The 15,705-nt window shown below is 43.5% G+C and overlaps 1 protein-coding gene across 2 annotated transcripts; it reads right to left on the bottom strand.

Moving 5' to 3' along the window:
• Nucleotides 1-269: 269 nt before the first annotated feature.
• On the bottom strand, nucleotides 270-7,114 carry LOC103124206 (cytochrome c oxidase assembly protein COX20, mitochondrial). 2 transcript variants are annotated; one of them, XM_016193168.2, is made up of 4 exons: nucleotides 6,759-7,112; nucleotides 1,136-1,250; nucleotides 957-1,020; nucleotides 270-614 (listed from the first exon to the last, which is right to left on the bottom strand). In XM_016193168.2, exons 1-4 carry the CDS (start codon nucleotides 6,798-6,800, stop codon nucleotides 476-478), a joined length of 360 nt encoding a protein of 119 aa, XP_016048654.2. In that variant the 5' UTR covers nucleotides 6,801-7,112; the 3' UTR covers nucleotides 270-475. The 2 variants fall into 2 exon arrangements, with proteins under 2 accessions (XP_016048654.2, XP_016048656.1); XM_016193170.2 differs by having other exon boundaries at nucleotides 475-614; nucleotides 957-1,016; nucleotides 6,759-7,114.
• Nucleotides 7,115-15,705: the final 8,591 nt, after the last annotated feature.

Here is a 15,705-nt window from a genome sequence, read left to right as displayed (position 1 = left end):
GTGTCTTGTTTTTTTATTTATGACAGCCACTGTTACAGATAATCTTTCTACATACTGTATTCCTTTGCTCAAAGCAACTTTTGGAAATAGGCATGTTTTTTAAATACATTTTATTTAGAAATATAAATCTATACCATAGCTTTTTGGGAGATAACATGCCTATTGTAAGAAATGGAAGAACAGTGTCAAATTTGGTAGAGCTATAATTCGCTTTAAGTCTTAGAATAGCATTGGCTTTAGAAGTCAGAAAACATTCACATTAAAAAAAAAAACAGCTTGGATAATTTTATTCCTTGAAATACAGTATTCTTTTTACAAAGAAATATCTAACACATGGTACACTAGCTTGAGCCTTGATGTAATAGTAGCATGCCCTGAACACTTTGATTATAATAAATTCATTTAGGCATAAAAAAAAAAGTATATTCGGCTTTGCATTGTTCTCCACTTTATTCACACTGACTTCAGTGACTGCTCAGTTGTCACTCTTGCTGTTGCTTTGATTTTTTTCAGGATCAAGGTGGGTGCTTTCATACAGAATCTTGTTTTTAATTCCTTTTCTGGCAATTCTTTCCTGGATTCTTTGTTTTGCATAATTATACCTACAGTGGAACCTTGTAAGAAGAAAGTGAATAAACTTAAAATTACATTTGAAGTTTAGCATCAAACTTTCTTTTTGAAACTTTAAGGATAGAATTAGGATAATATAAAAAGGTTCCCCCCCACATGAAATGTGAACCATGATTTAAACTGAAGATAGCTTAATGCCATACATTCTCAGTTGCTTATAAACAGGTACACGTTACAGTAGCATGAGTTCATTTATATTGCCATGTTTTCTTAATGTGGCACCAGGAAATAATCCAGGGCCTGGTGCCTAGTAAGTGCTGTCAGCTAGGTGAGCTATCATCTGGAAATTATAATTGGACATTTGAATACTTAGCACAAGCACACACCAGCATCCTAACGTCACCAAGATAAATCCTCCTACTCCAACATCACATGATCGTCTAATTCTACCTGTCAAAAAGAAACATAACTCGATTATAATCATACTTATGCATTAGTCAGTTTAGAAAATTTTGTTCTAGCATACACAGAGAAACATGCTTTATAGATAGAGAAAACTACTCACTGGTTAACAAAAAATGTCCAAGGCCAGTCACAACCGATCCCAACGAACCATATAATATTGATTGCCGTGCACAGGGAATGTTTTCAATGTCTAAAAATCCTAGGAGCTTAAAGGGCTAAGATTTAAAAAATGAAAAAGCATTTCAGGGTGATTTGGCAAACACTAAACTTAAATATACTTTGCAACAATCATGAACCAGTTTGTATTCTTTAATAATTTTTTTTTGGGCCAGAACTTGAATCTTTTCAATAAGCCATGGCAGTTTGACCAGAAAGCTCCAAGTAGCAGGACTGGATACTAAATAAAAATGACACTGTGTGTTTCAAGAGCTCAGAACACATTTTAAGTTACTGGGAAGTTTAACTCACTGACATTAAAAGGCATAGTTTTGCTTCCAATAATTTGGGGAGCACAAATGGGGAAATTAAGCATGCTGCTACTTAGTACTGACTTCAATTTTATTGGTTAGGTTCCATGAATATCAGTGTCGGTTAAGAATTTCATGAGAGTATAAACATACTTACGCAGTCTGTTTTGTCTGTGTTATGAAGTGGAATTTAATTGTATTTGATTTTAGTGGTAACTGCAATTCAGAATTAAGTTTTTTTGTTTCTATACACTAAATTCTGTAACCTACAGGATACTTACTCATGTGGTCTTCAAGTGTTTTGGTTAATGAGACTTATCAAGTGCTAGAACAATTGGATTTAAATTGTTGTGTGAACTTGTTTTCTCTGGTTAAAAACACTGCCATTGTTAATCACATTTCACTGCAGTTAATAAGATGAACTTTTGTTTTACAACTTCATTTTAAGTTTTCAGTAATACAACTTGGGGAGTGAAGTCAATGCACTGTAGTTCGTTTCATTTAAAAAGCTGCTGTCAGAAGAGATAAAATGACTTTATACATAATAAAGGAGAAATGATACACTTCTAAAAGGACTGGTCTGTCTGTCTCTGTGTACTTACCACCATACCAAAACAGGATTTACTTCCACTATAGCCATAAAAGCTCTTGCCTAGACTTTACATTTTTACTTAGCAGAAGACTCCTGTTTCTAATGCTTTTTATCATTGGTGGCTGCAGACCAGCTTGACCCTCTAACATGGGTGGCATTCACCAAGCTTTAGAAGCAAAGGAGCTTCTACCAATGGGTAGAGTTGAAGTCTTGTTTTTAAGCAGAGAATAAAAGGAACTACCCCACTGGCCAGTTAGTTTGCCAAGCACCGACAGCTTCATTAACAAGGTCAACCTTTTAAACCAGGGTGGGCAGTGTCCTCTCTATTAGCCATATACTTGGACACTGCCAAGGCAACCACAGATGGAACTTGAAATTAAATAGGTTTAGGTTTTTTTTTCCCATAACATTAGGTTCAGATTTTTTTAAAAAATACTTATTTAAAAAATTTCCCCTTTATTGTCCTTGTTTATCGTCATTATTGCTGTCCTTGTTGAGAGAAATCAAGAGGAGGGGGAGAGAAAGACACCTGAAGACCTGCTTCACCACTTGTCAAGTGGACCCCTGCAGGTAGGGGGGGCTTGAACTGGGGTCCCTATGTTGGTTCTTGTGCTTCGCACCACGTGCGCCTAATCTGCTGCAACACCGCCCGGCTGCACTATTCAATAGAGACAGAAATTGAGAGGGAAGGGGAGATAGAGACACCTACAACACTGCTTCACCACTCAATGAAGCTTTCCCCATGCAGGTGGGGATCAGGGGCTTGACCCTGGGTCCTTGTGCACTGTGATGTGTGCTTAACCAGGTGCGCCACTGCCTGGCCCCCTAAGTGCAGACTATCAAGCTAATAATTATTCAAATGTCCCTTGGCAGGAAAAAAAGATCCATCACTCTTAGCCTAAAAATTTAGACTAGTGTTTTTTGTAGATTATTATGTTTATAAAGAAAACTGCTTTACCACCTCACTTTGGATAAGGGAGGCTCAATAGATGTGAGCCAGAGTGTCAGATTTAGTTACAGCTGCTTCATCTCCCACTACCAAATCTCACTGTTAAAGTGGCCATATTTTGTTGCAAAGGACAAACTGGCCCACTTGTGGTTGACTCTACAGTGTTCAAGAACTCTTAACTATATCCTTTTATTTGACATAGTTGTCCTCATTACTAAAAACAAAACAAGATGACTTGTCCATGAGGTGGCGCAGTGTTCAAACATGAGGTCCTGAGATCAATCCCCAGCTGCACATGCACAGAGTGACATCTGGTTCTTTCTCTTCTATCAATAAAATCTTTAAAAAACAAAAAAATTTGACTCTCGACACCTTTCCCCAAAAGCTTCCTAAATTTATCATCCCATCTTACTGCAAAACTAAGTGCCTAACTGTACTTATCCACTTAGAAATCTCTAGACTCCCTTTAGCTCATTTCTAAAAAGTACCTGCTTTATGGAAAATAAAAGGCAAGTTTTTGCAAAACCCATTATACTCTCCATCTCAGCAAATGTGGCATATTCAGTTATTTTTTAAACATTTACTTGTCTTCTGGCATTCTCACTGGACAATCCTAGTAACTTAAAAAAAATTTTTTTTAATTACCTTTATTTATTGGGTAAAGACAGCCAGAAATCGAGAAGGAAGGGGGTGACAGGGAGAGAGACAGCCACCTACAATACTGCTTCACTACTTGAAAAGCTATCCCCCCTGCAGATGGCTTGAACCCAGGTCCTTACACATTGTAACCTGCACTCAAACCACATATGGGACACCTGACCCCTCCTAATAGCTTTTTTGACATTCCCTCCTTTGATGACTTGTCAATGTTATTCCACCAAATCTCCCCTCTGGAATTTTCTTTTTGTTGTTGTTGTTGCCCTTGTTTTATTGTAGTTATTGATGTCATCGTTGTTGGATAGGACAGAGAAATGAAGGGGGGGGGGAAGACAGGGAGAGAAAGACAGACACTTGCAAACCTGCCTCACCACCTGTGAAGCAACTCCCCTGCAGGTGGGAAGCCGGGGACTTGAACCGGGGTCCTTCCGCTGGTCCTTGTGCTTTGTGCCACCTGCGCTTAACCCGCTGTGCTACCGCCCGACTCCCTGGAATTTTCAATCTTATTTTCTCAAGGCTTTCAATTATAGGATTAAATTTACATAATTGGGGCTTCCACTAATGGCATTTATCTGCCTGGTGTCTCTTACATGCCTGACTTCACCCCTCCCAGGCCTTTTCAGTCAGAAGAGACACCATGGCACCAGAATTTTTCCTACATGGTACCAGGGCTCAAACCTGACTGCACACACCCTACCTGATAAGCTGTCTTTCAGGCCTTGAACTATTACCAAATAAAACCTAGGAGTCATCCTTGATTTCTTCATCAAACTGTGTCCAATATATAAAGCCTATAAGGATCTATTTTCTAGTCTGAATCAAGCCTTTTTTTAGTTTTCACTGTTACTACTTGTAGTATATATTTTTTTTATTAAAAAAAAAAACAAATCATCGTGGTCTGGAAGGTAGCAGTGTTAGTTCAAGAAAGCATTAATACTCTCAAACACAAGGTCCTGAGTTCAGTTCCCAGTGGCACATGTAACAGAGTGATGTCTGGTTCTCTCCTATCTTTTTCATTAGTAAATAAAATCTTAAATATTGATTCTGTGGCAGGTGGTGGGGTGGGGGGAATATTTGATTCCACCCAGGTGACTATCGCCTAACAAGCCTGGATAGCTACTGCTTAGCATCTGCTGCCTTTTCCCTCTCTGAAAATTTTTTTAATTACCCTGAAGGCTCTTAAAATGACAATGCCAAAGGAGAATAATCAGATACAAAACGGATGAAGTTCCACTCAGGAGCCCAGTGTTCTCACAAAGCTGAATATAGAAATTAATGCTGTCCTTTTGGTAGTCCTCAAAATACACAAGTTTCAAAAGGAGGGATCGTTTTGTTACACTACACATACTGCAAGTAACAGAGACATTAAATACAGAAGGTACCGAAGCCAGTTGGTGGTGTACCTGGTTGAGTGCACATGGACCTGGGTTCAGGTCCCCAGCCCCCACCTGCAGGGGAAAAGCTTTAGGGATGGTGAAACAGTGCTGCAGGTGTCTCTATCTCTCTTCCTCTATATCACCCTCCCCTTTTGATTTTTCTCTACATAAATAAAAACTAAAAAAAATGTTTAAATAAAAAAGTACCAACAGGGTACAAATGCACAAAATTACCTTCCATAGTAATTTATGTACCCAACATTTGTTGATATCAACTATTTGAGGATCTATCTTGGCCAAACTTGATGGAAAAGTCACCAGAAAAACATTAACTTAGAAGGGAGCACAGTTCCCCAGCTGGAGCAGAGAATGTCCTATAAGGAGCAATCTGGCACACTGTGGGTACTCAGTATCTCACAATTGAGTGTTAACATCTCTGCTGCTTACTATTTAATATTTTAGGGCTGGGGAGACAGCATATTATTATACAAGACTTTAATACCTGAGGTTCCAGGTCCAGTCTCCAGTACCACCATAAGCCAGAGTTAAAAAAAATGCTGATCTTTCTTACAAAGTAAAATATTACTTTAATAAAAATTTTTGGCACGTCTGTTAATTGCGCTGAGCATACAAATCTGCTACCCTCCTAAAACAAGACATATAAATTATCTTCTGGTAAAATAAATGCTGTGATGTGGCTGTGTACACAGTGTGTAGTTCACCAGGTTAGTGCCCAGTGACAACTCTAAGGAGAGATCAAAGCATGAAGCAGCAGCAGGGAATCTACTGGTGAGAGAAATCAAGGTCAATGGAGGAAGACACCTCAATTCTCCGGTTCCCCACTATAAATCCACTGAACTCTGGTGTATTGCACCAAAGCAGAAGTCTCGGGTGGGTGGGGGGTGAAAGTACAGGTCCTGGAAAAGGATGAGACAAGAGGACCTAGTGGGGGGTTGTACTGTTATGTGGAAAACTGAGAAATGTTATGCATGCACAAACTATTGTATTTACTGTTGTACAAACTACTGTATTTGCTGTTTCCCTTTATTGGGGGATTACTGTTTAACCCCCCAATAAAGGGAAAAAACAAATTGACTGAACTCAGCACATTGAGTCTTTTGAATCAATTTAATCAGGAGCATGTCATCTTTCTGTGTTAAATGTTGTGAGGTATATACATTAAAAAAAGCAATCAGTTCATTCTCAGCTTTCTAGACCAAGCTATTTTTTAATTTTTAAAAATAACTTTTACTGGATAGAGACAGCCAGAAATTTAGAGGGGTGGGTCAGGAAGAAAGAAACACCTGCAGACCAGCTTCACTATTCGCAGAGCTTTCCCCCTGCAGGTGGAGACCGGGGTCTCGAACCCGGGTCCTTGCGCACTGAGCCAAGTGCGCTCAGCCAGGTGCCCCGTCGGCACAATGTTCTTGCTAACGGCGGGGTGTCACCGGCAGTTTTACAACGAGCCCCAGTGAGCCATTAGGAGCACGGCTTCCCTCCTCCCTCGAATTCGGGTTACTTTCGTCAAGGCAGTTTAGACAGAAATAGCGGCGGTGGGTGGGAGCACGCTGACAGCTCACACGTCCGCGGAGCAGAGAAGCCCGGGCGGCACGTGCACGCGGCTCGCGGCCTCTCGCAGCGCCCGGCCGCCCGCCCCCAGTGTCCGCCCCGCGCCCGGTTACCTTCTCTTTCTCGGGCTCGCCGGGTTCCTGCGCCGCCGCCATGAGGAAGCGGTCTGTCGGCCCGTCTGGCTCCTCCCTGCCGGAGCCCCGGGCGCCGTGAGCGGAAGCCCCCGCCAGCCCCGCCCTGCACGACGGCCGCCATTTTAGGGAACGTTTCTGCCTCCCCGCGGTGATGGCTCCGGCCCCTTGGCGGGCTGCGCGCCACCGCCTTTGTTCGGTGAAAGGGCTCACACTCCCTCCACCGGGCGCTCTTCCTCGTCCGGAGAGCCTGTAGTGTTTGCTGAGGGGCTGGAGCTCGTAGAATGGCCGCCGCCTGCATTCTCGGCGGAGCGGGGCGGGGCGGGACGGGGCGGGACGGGGCGGGGCGGGGCGGGGCGGGGGAGGGACGGCGGCCCACTACCTCCACACTGCGCCTCTTGGCGTCCCAGCCCCCTCCTTCCGCCCAACCGCCATTTCTAACCGTCGTCCGCGCGCCCGCGAGCGAGCACGAGCGCCGAGAGCGCGCCTCCGGGCGGGGGCCTCGGCGGAGGCGGAGGGCGGGGGAGTGCGCGCCGCCGCCGCTTTGTCCTCCAAATGGACCCGGCGGCCAGGTCGCGGCGCGACCCGGCCCCGCCCGGCTGACTGTCCGCCCTGCGGCCCCGGAGCTCGGCCTCTGCTCGCGGCCTGCGCGCTCCCTCCGTCCTTTGTCCCGTTTGACGGGGACGAGCCGCCGGCGGCTCCACCCCGTACTAACAGCCATTTTTTACCCAGCGCCCGCTTGGAGTATATTGTAACGGCACACCCACACCGCTTTTTTTTTTTTTTTTTTTTAAGTTTGATTACTTAATGGTTTTAAAATAGCGCTCGGTTCTCCGTGAAGGAGACTGGGGACAAAATGGAGGGCGCCGCTGGCTGGTGAACGCGCGTCGGCAGGCGGGCGCCGCGGTGCCGCGGAGGAGGGAGGCGGCGACGCGGCCTTGTGGACCGCGCCTCCGGAGAGCGCCTGCCGCCGGGCGGGAGCCTGCGTCTGGCCATTTTGCGGGAGTCCAGATGTACACACTGCGACTCCTTTTCCGTGAATTTCCGCCACCACCACCCCGTCCCCAGCGGCCCGAAAGGAAGTGTCTTCGTTGCCCGCCCACCCCTCCCCCCGTGCCCCTTTCTAGGACACGAGCAGCCTGGTGTCCCACGGCGAGTGAGCGCGGCCGCAGGGCCCGCCCGTCACTGCGCAGCCATGCTCCCCGCCCCCACGTCGGCCTGGTGCGGAAGGGGGCGGCCGAGGTTTCACACCGACTGCCAGTGGGTGCGGGTGTTCGTGGAGTCTGTGCGAGTGCTGACACCCTGCTGCAGTCCCTCCAAGCACACGAGTCACGACCCTTAGGAGCGACCTCTCTAAATGAGCAGCGGTCCCGCCGCTCCGGTGCTTGTTAGGCAACACTGAGGCCCAAGGGCTTCTCGCCGGAAATTATCGGGTTAATTATGCTTTGAACTCTTTGGTCTGGAAGGTGATGGTGAAGGTATTATAGTAATATTCCATAAAGAAGGAGGAATTCTTTTGAAGTATTTCCTAATTGCGTGGTAAAGGAGGAGAATTGGAAAAGTACCAGGCAAAACACCAGAAAACCTTCCTATTTGGGGTGTGTGTGTGTGTGTGTGTGTGTGTGTGTGTGTGGCTCGACAGTTGCTACGGTAAACGAGGTCGAAGTTCACTGCATTTGCTTTTGAGAAGTATTTGTATTTTTTAAAAAAGATTTAACTCATAAAATGCATTAACCCCCCCCCCCCCGAGTTTAGAGTGAAAAGTATAGCTTCTTTTTACTCGTGTCTGTTATTTCTCTACCTTGTTAGTAGTTGTGTCTCTTTTCCAACTTTTTTTCTTTCTTCAGGGCTGTGGGGAGAACTCAGCATGTTGGAGCACAGGAGTTGGCTAGGGAATCTAACTTTGTTTCCTAGCCTGCCATGTGCCAGAACCAAACAAAGCTGCTCTCCCTCATAAAATGAATAACATCTCTAAAACAAGGGCGTGGGTGGTGGTGCACCTGGTGGAGTGGACACGTTACAATACACAAGGACCCCGGTTCAAGCCCCTGGTCCTCACCTGCAGGGGGAAAGTTTTGCAACTGGTGAAGTAGGGCTGCAGGTGTCTGTCTCTCTTCCTCTCTATCTCCCCATTTCCTCTCAATTTCTCTATACAGCAAATAAAGATAATTTTAAAAAGTAGGTGGGGAGACAGCATAATGATTATAAAAGACTTTCATGCCTGAAGCTCTGAAGTCCTAGGTTCAGTCCTCAGCACCAACTACCATAGACCAGAGCTGAGCAGTGTTCTGGTTAAAAAACACCAGAATAAAGGGAAAAAAGTGAAAGTCTGTTTGCATACGTGGCCCTACACACATATCTATATAGTGTTTGTGTTTCTTTTTTTTTTTTTTTTCACTACAACATTTATCAGCTCTGGTTTATAGTGGTAGCCAGGGTCAAAGCTGTGACTTCAGACCCTCAGGCATGAGGATCTCTTTGTATAATCATTATGCTATCTGTCCTCACTACTGTTTGTGTATGTGTGTGATACTCTATGTATACCAGTGTAATTTACATTTGATACTTACGTTTTTAGCCACTTAACATTATATCGTGGAGTTTTTTCTCTTGTGAATATGTATAGATTTACCTACCCATTTTAATAATAAAAATAAGTAATGATAGGGCTGGGGAGATAACATACTGGCTATATAAAAGACTCAGGTCATATGTCCCAAAGTCTCAGGTTCAGTCCCCAGCACCACCATAAACCAGAGCTGACCCGTGTTTTCTTTGCCCCCCCCCCCTTATTAAAACAAAATGATAAACCAAAAAAAAAAAACCAAGTAGATGGGGTCCGGCATTAGGGCAGCGGGTTAAGCGCACATGGTATGAAAAGCAAGGACTGGCGCAGTGATCCAGGCTGGAGCCCTGGCTCCCCACCTGGAGGGGGCGGGCGGGTCGCTTCACTAGCGGTGGTGAAGCAGGTCTGCAGGTGTCTGTCTTTCTCTCCCCCTCTCTGTCTTCCTATCCTCTCTCAATTTCTCTCTGTCCTATCCAACAACAACAACAACAACAATACTAACAACAACAATAAACAACAAGGGCAACAAAAAGGAAAAAAAAATGGCCTCCAGGAGCAGTGGATTTGTAGTGCAGGCACCAAGCCCCAGCAATAACCCTGGAGGCCAAAAAAAAAAAAAAGTAGTGATAAAAACCAATATTGATAGAGTCATTTTAATGTCTAATTAGTGATTCATTAAAGTATTTTTTTCTGACATGGAATATTCAGCTTTTTACTAGTCTGAAAAGAAAGAAAGAAAGCTTCAGTAAGTTTCTTTCTCTATGTACTTTCCTGTACATATTCCAAGTATTCCTGAGGGCTAGATTTTTTTTGATTTGGCTATCTTACTAGCCTTGGTTTTTCTTTTTCTTTTTTTTTAATTTAAAGATTTTTATTTATTAATGAGAAAGAAAGATAGGAGAGAGAGAAAGAACTAGACATCACTCTGGTACATGTGCTGCCAGGGATTGAACTCAGGACCTCATAGCTTGAGAGTTCAACACTTTATCCACTGCGCCACCTCCTGGACCACCTGGTTTTTATTTTAAATTTATCTGTCTCTAGCACAAAAGAAAGAAGAAAAATAAAAATAAAGAAAAAAGATTGCCAAGAGTAATAGGGTTGTGTGAGGTACTGAGCCCCAGCAATAACCCTGGTGAGAATAAATAATTTAAAAAGGTGGGTGAGGAGGTGCTGCAGTGTATTAAGCCTTGGATGGGGGCCAGGCGGTGGCATACCTGTTAAAGTGGTCTCATTACAGAGAGTAAAGACCCAGGTTCAAGCCCCTGGTCCCCACCTGTATGGGGAAGCTTCAAGATTGGTGAAGCAGGGCTGCACTTGTCTTTCTGTCCATCTCCCCCACCTTGACTTCTCCCTGTCTTTATCCAATAAATAAATAAAATAAGTTAAAAAATATATAAAGACTTGGAGTCTCAAGTATGAAGTCTCAAGTGCAAGCCCCAGCAGCACATGTACCAGAATGATGTCTGGTTCTCTCTCTTCCTATCCTTCTCTTTAGTAAATAAAATCTTTAAAAAAAATTAAAAAGAAACATGCATTATTTAAAGTGTAGGTATTTACTCCATATTACCTGATACCATTAAAAATAGGTGAATGAAGACCGAATGCAGTGTTGAATTCTTGTTTGAAAGTTAAATAAAAAGCATGGGAGTGGTCCAGGAGGTGGCGCTCTGGTTAAGGAACTAGACTCTCAAGCATGAGGGCTTGAGTTCAATCCCCGGCAGCACATGTACCTGAGTGATGTCTGGCCCTTTGTCTCTCTCCTCCTATCTTTTTCATTAATAAAATAAATAAAATCTTTAAAAAATATATATTTAAAAAAATGGGAAATTTGGAATTTTTTTTTTTTTAACCAGAGCACTGCTCAGCTCTGTCTTATGGTGGTGTGGGGGATTGAACCTTGGACTCTGCAGCCTCAGGCATGAGAGTATCTTTGCATAACCATTATGCTATCTACCCCCGTCCTTGGGATTTTTTTTTTTTTATAATTAGGGTACTTTTAATAGGCACTGCATTAAATTCTAAATGAGTTATGGGATTATTTCAGAGGTGGCTCAGAAATGGTAAAACGTAGACTTCTTCTTGCAGGTGGCGACTGGGGCTTTGAACCCGGGTCCTCACACATGGTGATGTATGTGCTCTGGGTTCTGTCCTCATCCTTCTTCAGGTCTTTGCTTCTTCTTCTTCTAGCGTTTGCCCTTCTTCCGTAGCCAGTCAACAGCGTCAGGTTGAGCCTGATGTAAAGTTTTGAGACCTCCTTTGAATCTGGAGAGGTGGCAGTCGTTGACTATGTGGGTCATAGTCTGTCTGTAGCCGCAGGGGCAGTTCAGGTCTTTGCTTAAATACATCCTCTGAAGACCTTGTCTGACCTTCCCTCCACTGAAGGAAACACTCCTCTTCCCATCCCCTTAGCCAGCTTTTTTTTTTTTTTTAATAAGTAAATCTTTCCCCTTCAGTTTTATTTGTGATTAACAGTGGGCTAAAAGACTGTAAGATGGGGCTGGGTGGTAGTACAGCAGGTTAAATGCACATGGCGCAAAGCACAGAGACCGGTGAAAACATGAAACAGAGAAAGAAGAACAGAAAGGGAAACTAAAAGCAGGATTTGACAGAATCTGGAGTAGGGCACCAAACTATAAACCCTGGGGTGAGGGTGAGGGTGGGGGTGGATGTTTGGCTTCCAGGGATGGTGGGGGGTGGGGTGGAATGGGACACAATCTTTTGGTGGTGGGAATGGTGTTTATGTACACTCCTATTAATTTGTAGTCGTATAAATCACTAATAAGGGGGAAATTGATTTTATGTCTCAAACTTTTTAAAGCACAGACCATCTTTTTAATACATAGGCTGAGTCTTTGATATGTTCATTCTCTTAAAAGCCTAGACCAGGGAGTCAGGTGGTAACACAGTGGGTTAAGCTCTTGTGGCGCAAAGCACAAGGACCCGCATAAGGATCCTAGTTTGAGCCCCCGGCTCCCCACCTACAGAGGAGTCGCTTTACAAGCAGTGAAGCAGGTCTGCAGGTGTCTATGTTTCTCTCCCCCCTCTGTCTTCCCCTCCTCTCTCCATTTTTCTCTGTCCTATCTAACAACGACGACATCATTAACAACAACAATAAAAAACAAGGGACCCCCAACTCTTCATTTGCATTATTCCAGCCTTTCGGTTCACGATTGTTCAACAATTTGCTTGGTTTTGTATGTTAACTCTTTTCAGCCACCAGGTTCCAGATGCCAGCAGGATGCCGGCCAGACTTCCCTAGACAGATAACCCCACCAATGTGTCCTGGAGCTCTGCTTCCCCTGCTTTTAGTTTCCCTTTCTGTTCTTCTTTCTCTGTTTTATTTTTTTCAAGTTTATGTCTATCAGTTCTCTAGATTCCACATTAATGAAACCATCCAGAAGTTGTCTTTCATCTCTCTCTTCACCAGAGCATTGCTCAGCTCTGCCTTATGGTGGTGTGGAGGATTGAACCTGGGACCTTGGAGCCTCAGGAATGAGTGTCTGTTTGCATAACCACTATGTTATCTCCCCCCACCCTTGTCTTTCATCTCTTTACTTATTTTCTTTTTTTTTTTTTTTTAACCAAAGCATGGTTCAACTCTGACTTATAGTAGTTTAAACCTGGAACCTCAGAACCTCAGGCATGAAAGTTTTTTTTTTTTTTTTTTTTTCTTCACCAGAGCACTGCTTAGCTCTGGCTTGTGATGTTGTGGGGGATTGAACATGAAACTTTGGAGCCTTAGGTGTGAAAATCTTTTTGCATAACCTTCTCCTTTGCCAGATAAATATTTGGAAGTATAATTTCTCCTTTAAAATTTTTTATTATCTTTATTTATTTATTGAATAGAGACAACCAGAAATCAAAAGGGAAGGGGGTGATAAAGAGAGAGAGAGAGACAGAGAGACACTTGCAGCCCTGCTTCATTGTGAAGCTTTCCCGGGTGGGAACCTGGGCCTTGAACTCAGGTCATTACACACTGTAACATGTGAGCTCAACCACGTGCGCCACCACCCGGCCCCTGAAGTATAATTTCTCTCTTTTTCAAAATACATAGCCACCCCTTACCCACTGAAGCATCAATATCCCTCCAGCGAAGTCCACTGGACACCCCTCTACCCTCACCCTCATCTCCCCCACCGAAACCCCTCCATCACCTCAGTCCTTCAGTTCAAGTCCAAATGACCCACATTGCTTTTCTTCTTAACCCTGACTATCATCAGACCTCACATTAGATATTGGCTTTTTTTAAAAAAAAAATTTATCTACTTATTCCCTTTTGTTGCCTTTGTTGTTTTATTGTTGTAGTTATTGTTGTTATTGATGTCGTCGTTGTTGGATAGGACAGAGAGAAATGGAGAGGGGGGGAAGACAGGGGGAGAGAAAGAGAGACACCTGCAGACCTGCTTCACTGCTTGTGAAGCAACTCCCCTGCAGGTGGGGAGCCAGGGGCTTGAACTGGGATCCTTACACCGGTCCTTGCACTTTGTGCCACCTGTGCTTAACCCACTGCGCTACCCCCCGACTCCCAGATATTGGCTTTTTGTATACCCCCTGCTACCCAGTAATTGCTCATAAACTCTTGGGAAGTAGGGACTAAATTGTTTGGTTCTCCTGAACATAGTAGGGAGTCCATATGAGTAGAGTAGAGTAGGGGCTATGGAGGGACTTGCTGTAGAGTTCGTGCCTTACATGTATGAGGTCCTGGGTTTGATTTCTGGCACTACATAAAAACATATATACAAACTATAGAAGATCAGAAATTTAATTAATTAATTTTTTTTTTTTGTCACAAGGGGTTATTGCTGGGGCTCGGTGCTTGCATGACTCCACCATTGTAAGTCATCTTATTTTACTTATTGAGTGTAAGAGACCAAGAGAAGCAGAGACACCTAAATCACTGCTCTTCTGCTTGTGAAGCTTTCCCCCTGTAGATGAGGACCAGGGACTTGAACCTAGGTTATTAATTTATTTATTCCCTTTTGTTGCCCTGGTTGTTTTATTGTTGTAGTTATTATTGTTGTTATTGATGTCGTCATTGTTGGATAGGGCAGAGAGAAATGGAGAGAGGTGAGGAAGGCAGAGAGGGGGAGAGAAAGATAGACACCTGCAGACCTGCTTCACCACCTGTGAAGCGTCTCCCCTGCAGATGGGAGCCGGGGGCTCGAACCGGGATCCTTATGCCCGTCCTTGTGTTTTGCACCACTTGCGCTTAACCCGCTGCGCTACCGCCTGACTCCCTTGAACTTAGGTTCTTATGCATGGTAATGTGTACACTCGTCAGGGTGAACTATCTACTACCTTGCCTGCCTGTCCTCCTGCTCTCCATGCTACCCAACCCTCCTGCCATCATAAATGATGGAATGATGCTCTAGTCTCAATAAACAAAACAAAACACCTGTGATGATGAATAAATTAATCATGGATTGGTGAACAACTGAGTCTTGGAATTTTGACTACCTCCCTTGGCTGAGCTGACTATATGTACTTTATTCAATGTTAACTACTTTACCCTGATACCAAAAGCAGACAGGGACACAACCAAAAAAGAAAACTACAGACCAATATCTCTGATGAACATAGATGTGAAAATATTGAACAAAATTCTAGCCAACCGGATACAACAGTATATCAAAAAGATTGTTCATCATGACCAAGTGGGGTTTATCCCAGGCTTGCAAGGTTGGTTTAATATACGTAAATCAATCAATGTGATCCACCACATCAACAAAAGCAAGACCAAAAACCACATGGTCATATCAATAGATGCAGAGAAAGCCTTTGACAAAATACAACATCCCTTTATGATCAAAACACTACAAAAAATGGGAATAGATGGAAAATTCCTGAAGATAGTGGAGTCTATATATAGCAAACCTACAGCCAACATCATACTCAATAGTGAAAAACTGGAAGCATTTCCACTCAGATCAGGTACTAGACAGGGCTGCCCACTATCACCATTACTACTCAACATAGTGTTGGAAGTTCTTGCCATAGCAATCAGGCAGGAGCAAGGAATTAAAGGGATACAGATTGGAAGAGAAGAAGTCAAACTCTCCTTATTTGCAGATGACATGATAGTATACATGGAAAAACCTAAGGAATCCAGCAAGAAGCTGTTGGAAATCATCAGGCAATACAGTAAGGTGTCAGGCTATAAAATTAACATTCAAAAGTCAGTGGCATTCCTCTATGCAAACACTAAATTAGAAGAAATTGAAATCCAGAAATCAGTTCCTTTTACTATAGCAACAAAAACAATAAAATATCTAGGAGTAAACCTAACCAAAGAAGTGAAAGACTTGTATACTGAAAATTATGAGTCACTACTCAAAGAAATTGAAAAAGACACAAAGAAGT

Source organism: Erinaceus europaeus, chromosome 6, assembly GCF_950295315.1.
Source record: "Erinaceus europaeus chromosome 6, mEriEur2.1, whole genome shotgun sequence".
Lineage (NCBI taxonomy): Eukaryota > Metazoa > Chordata > Mammalia > Eulipotyphla > Erinaceidae > Erinaceus > Erinaceus europaeus.
Note: the sequence above shows the minus strand (reverse complement) of the source record. Positions and strands in the feature narration are given on the sequence as shown.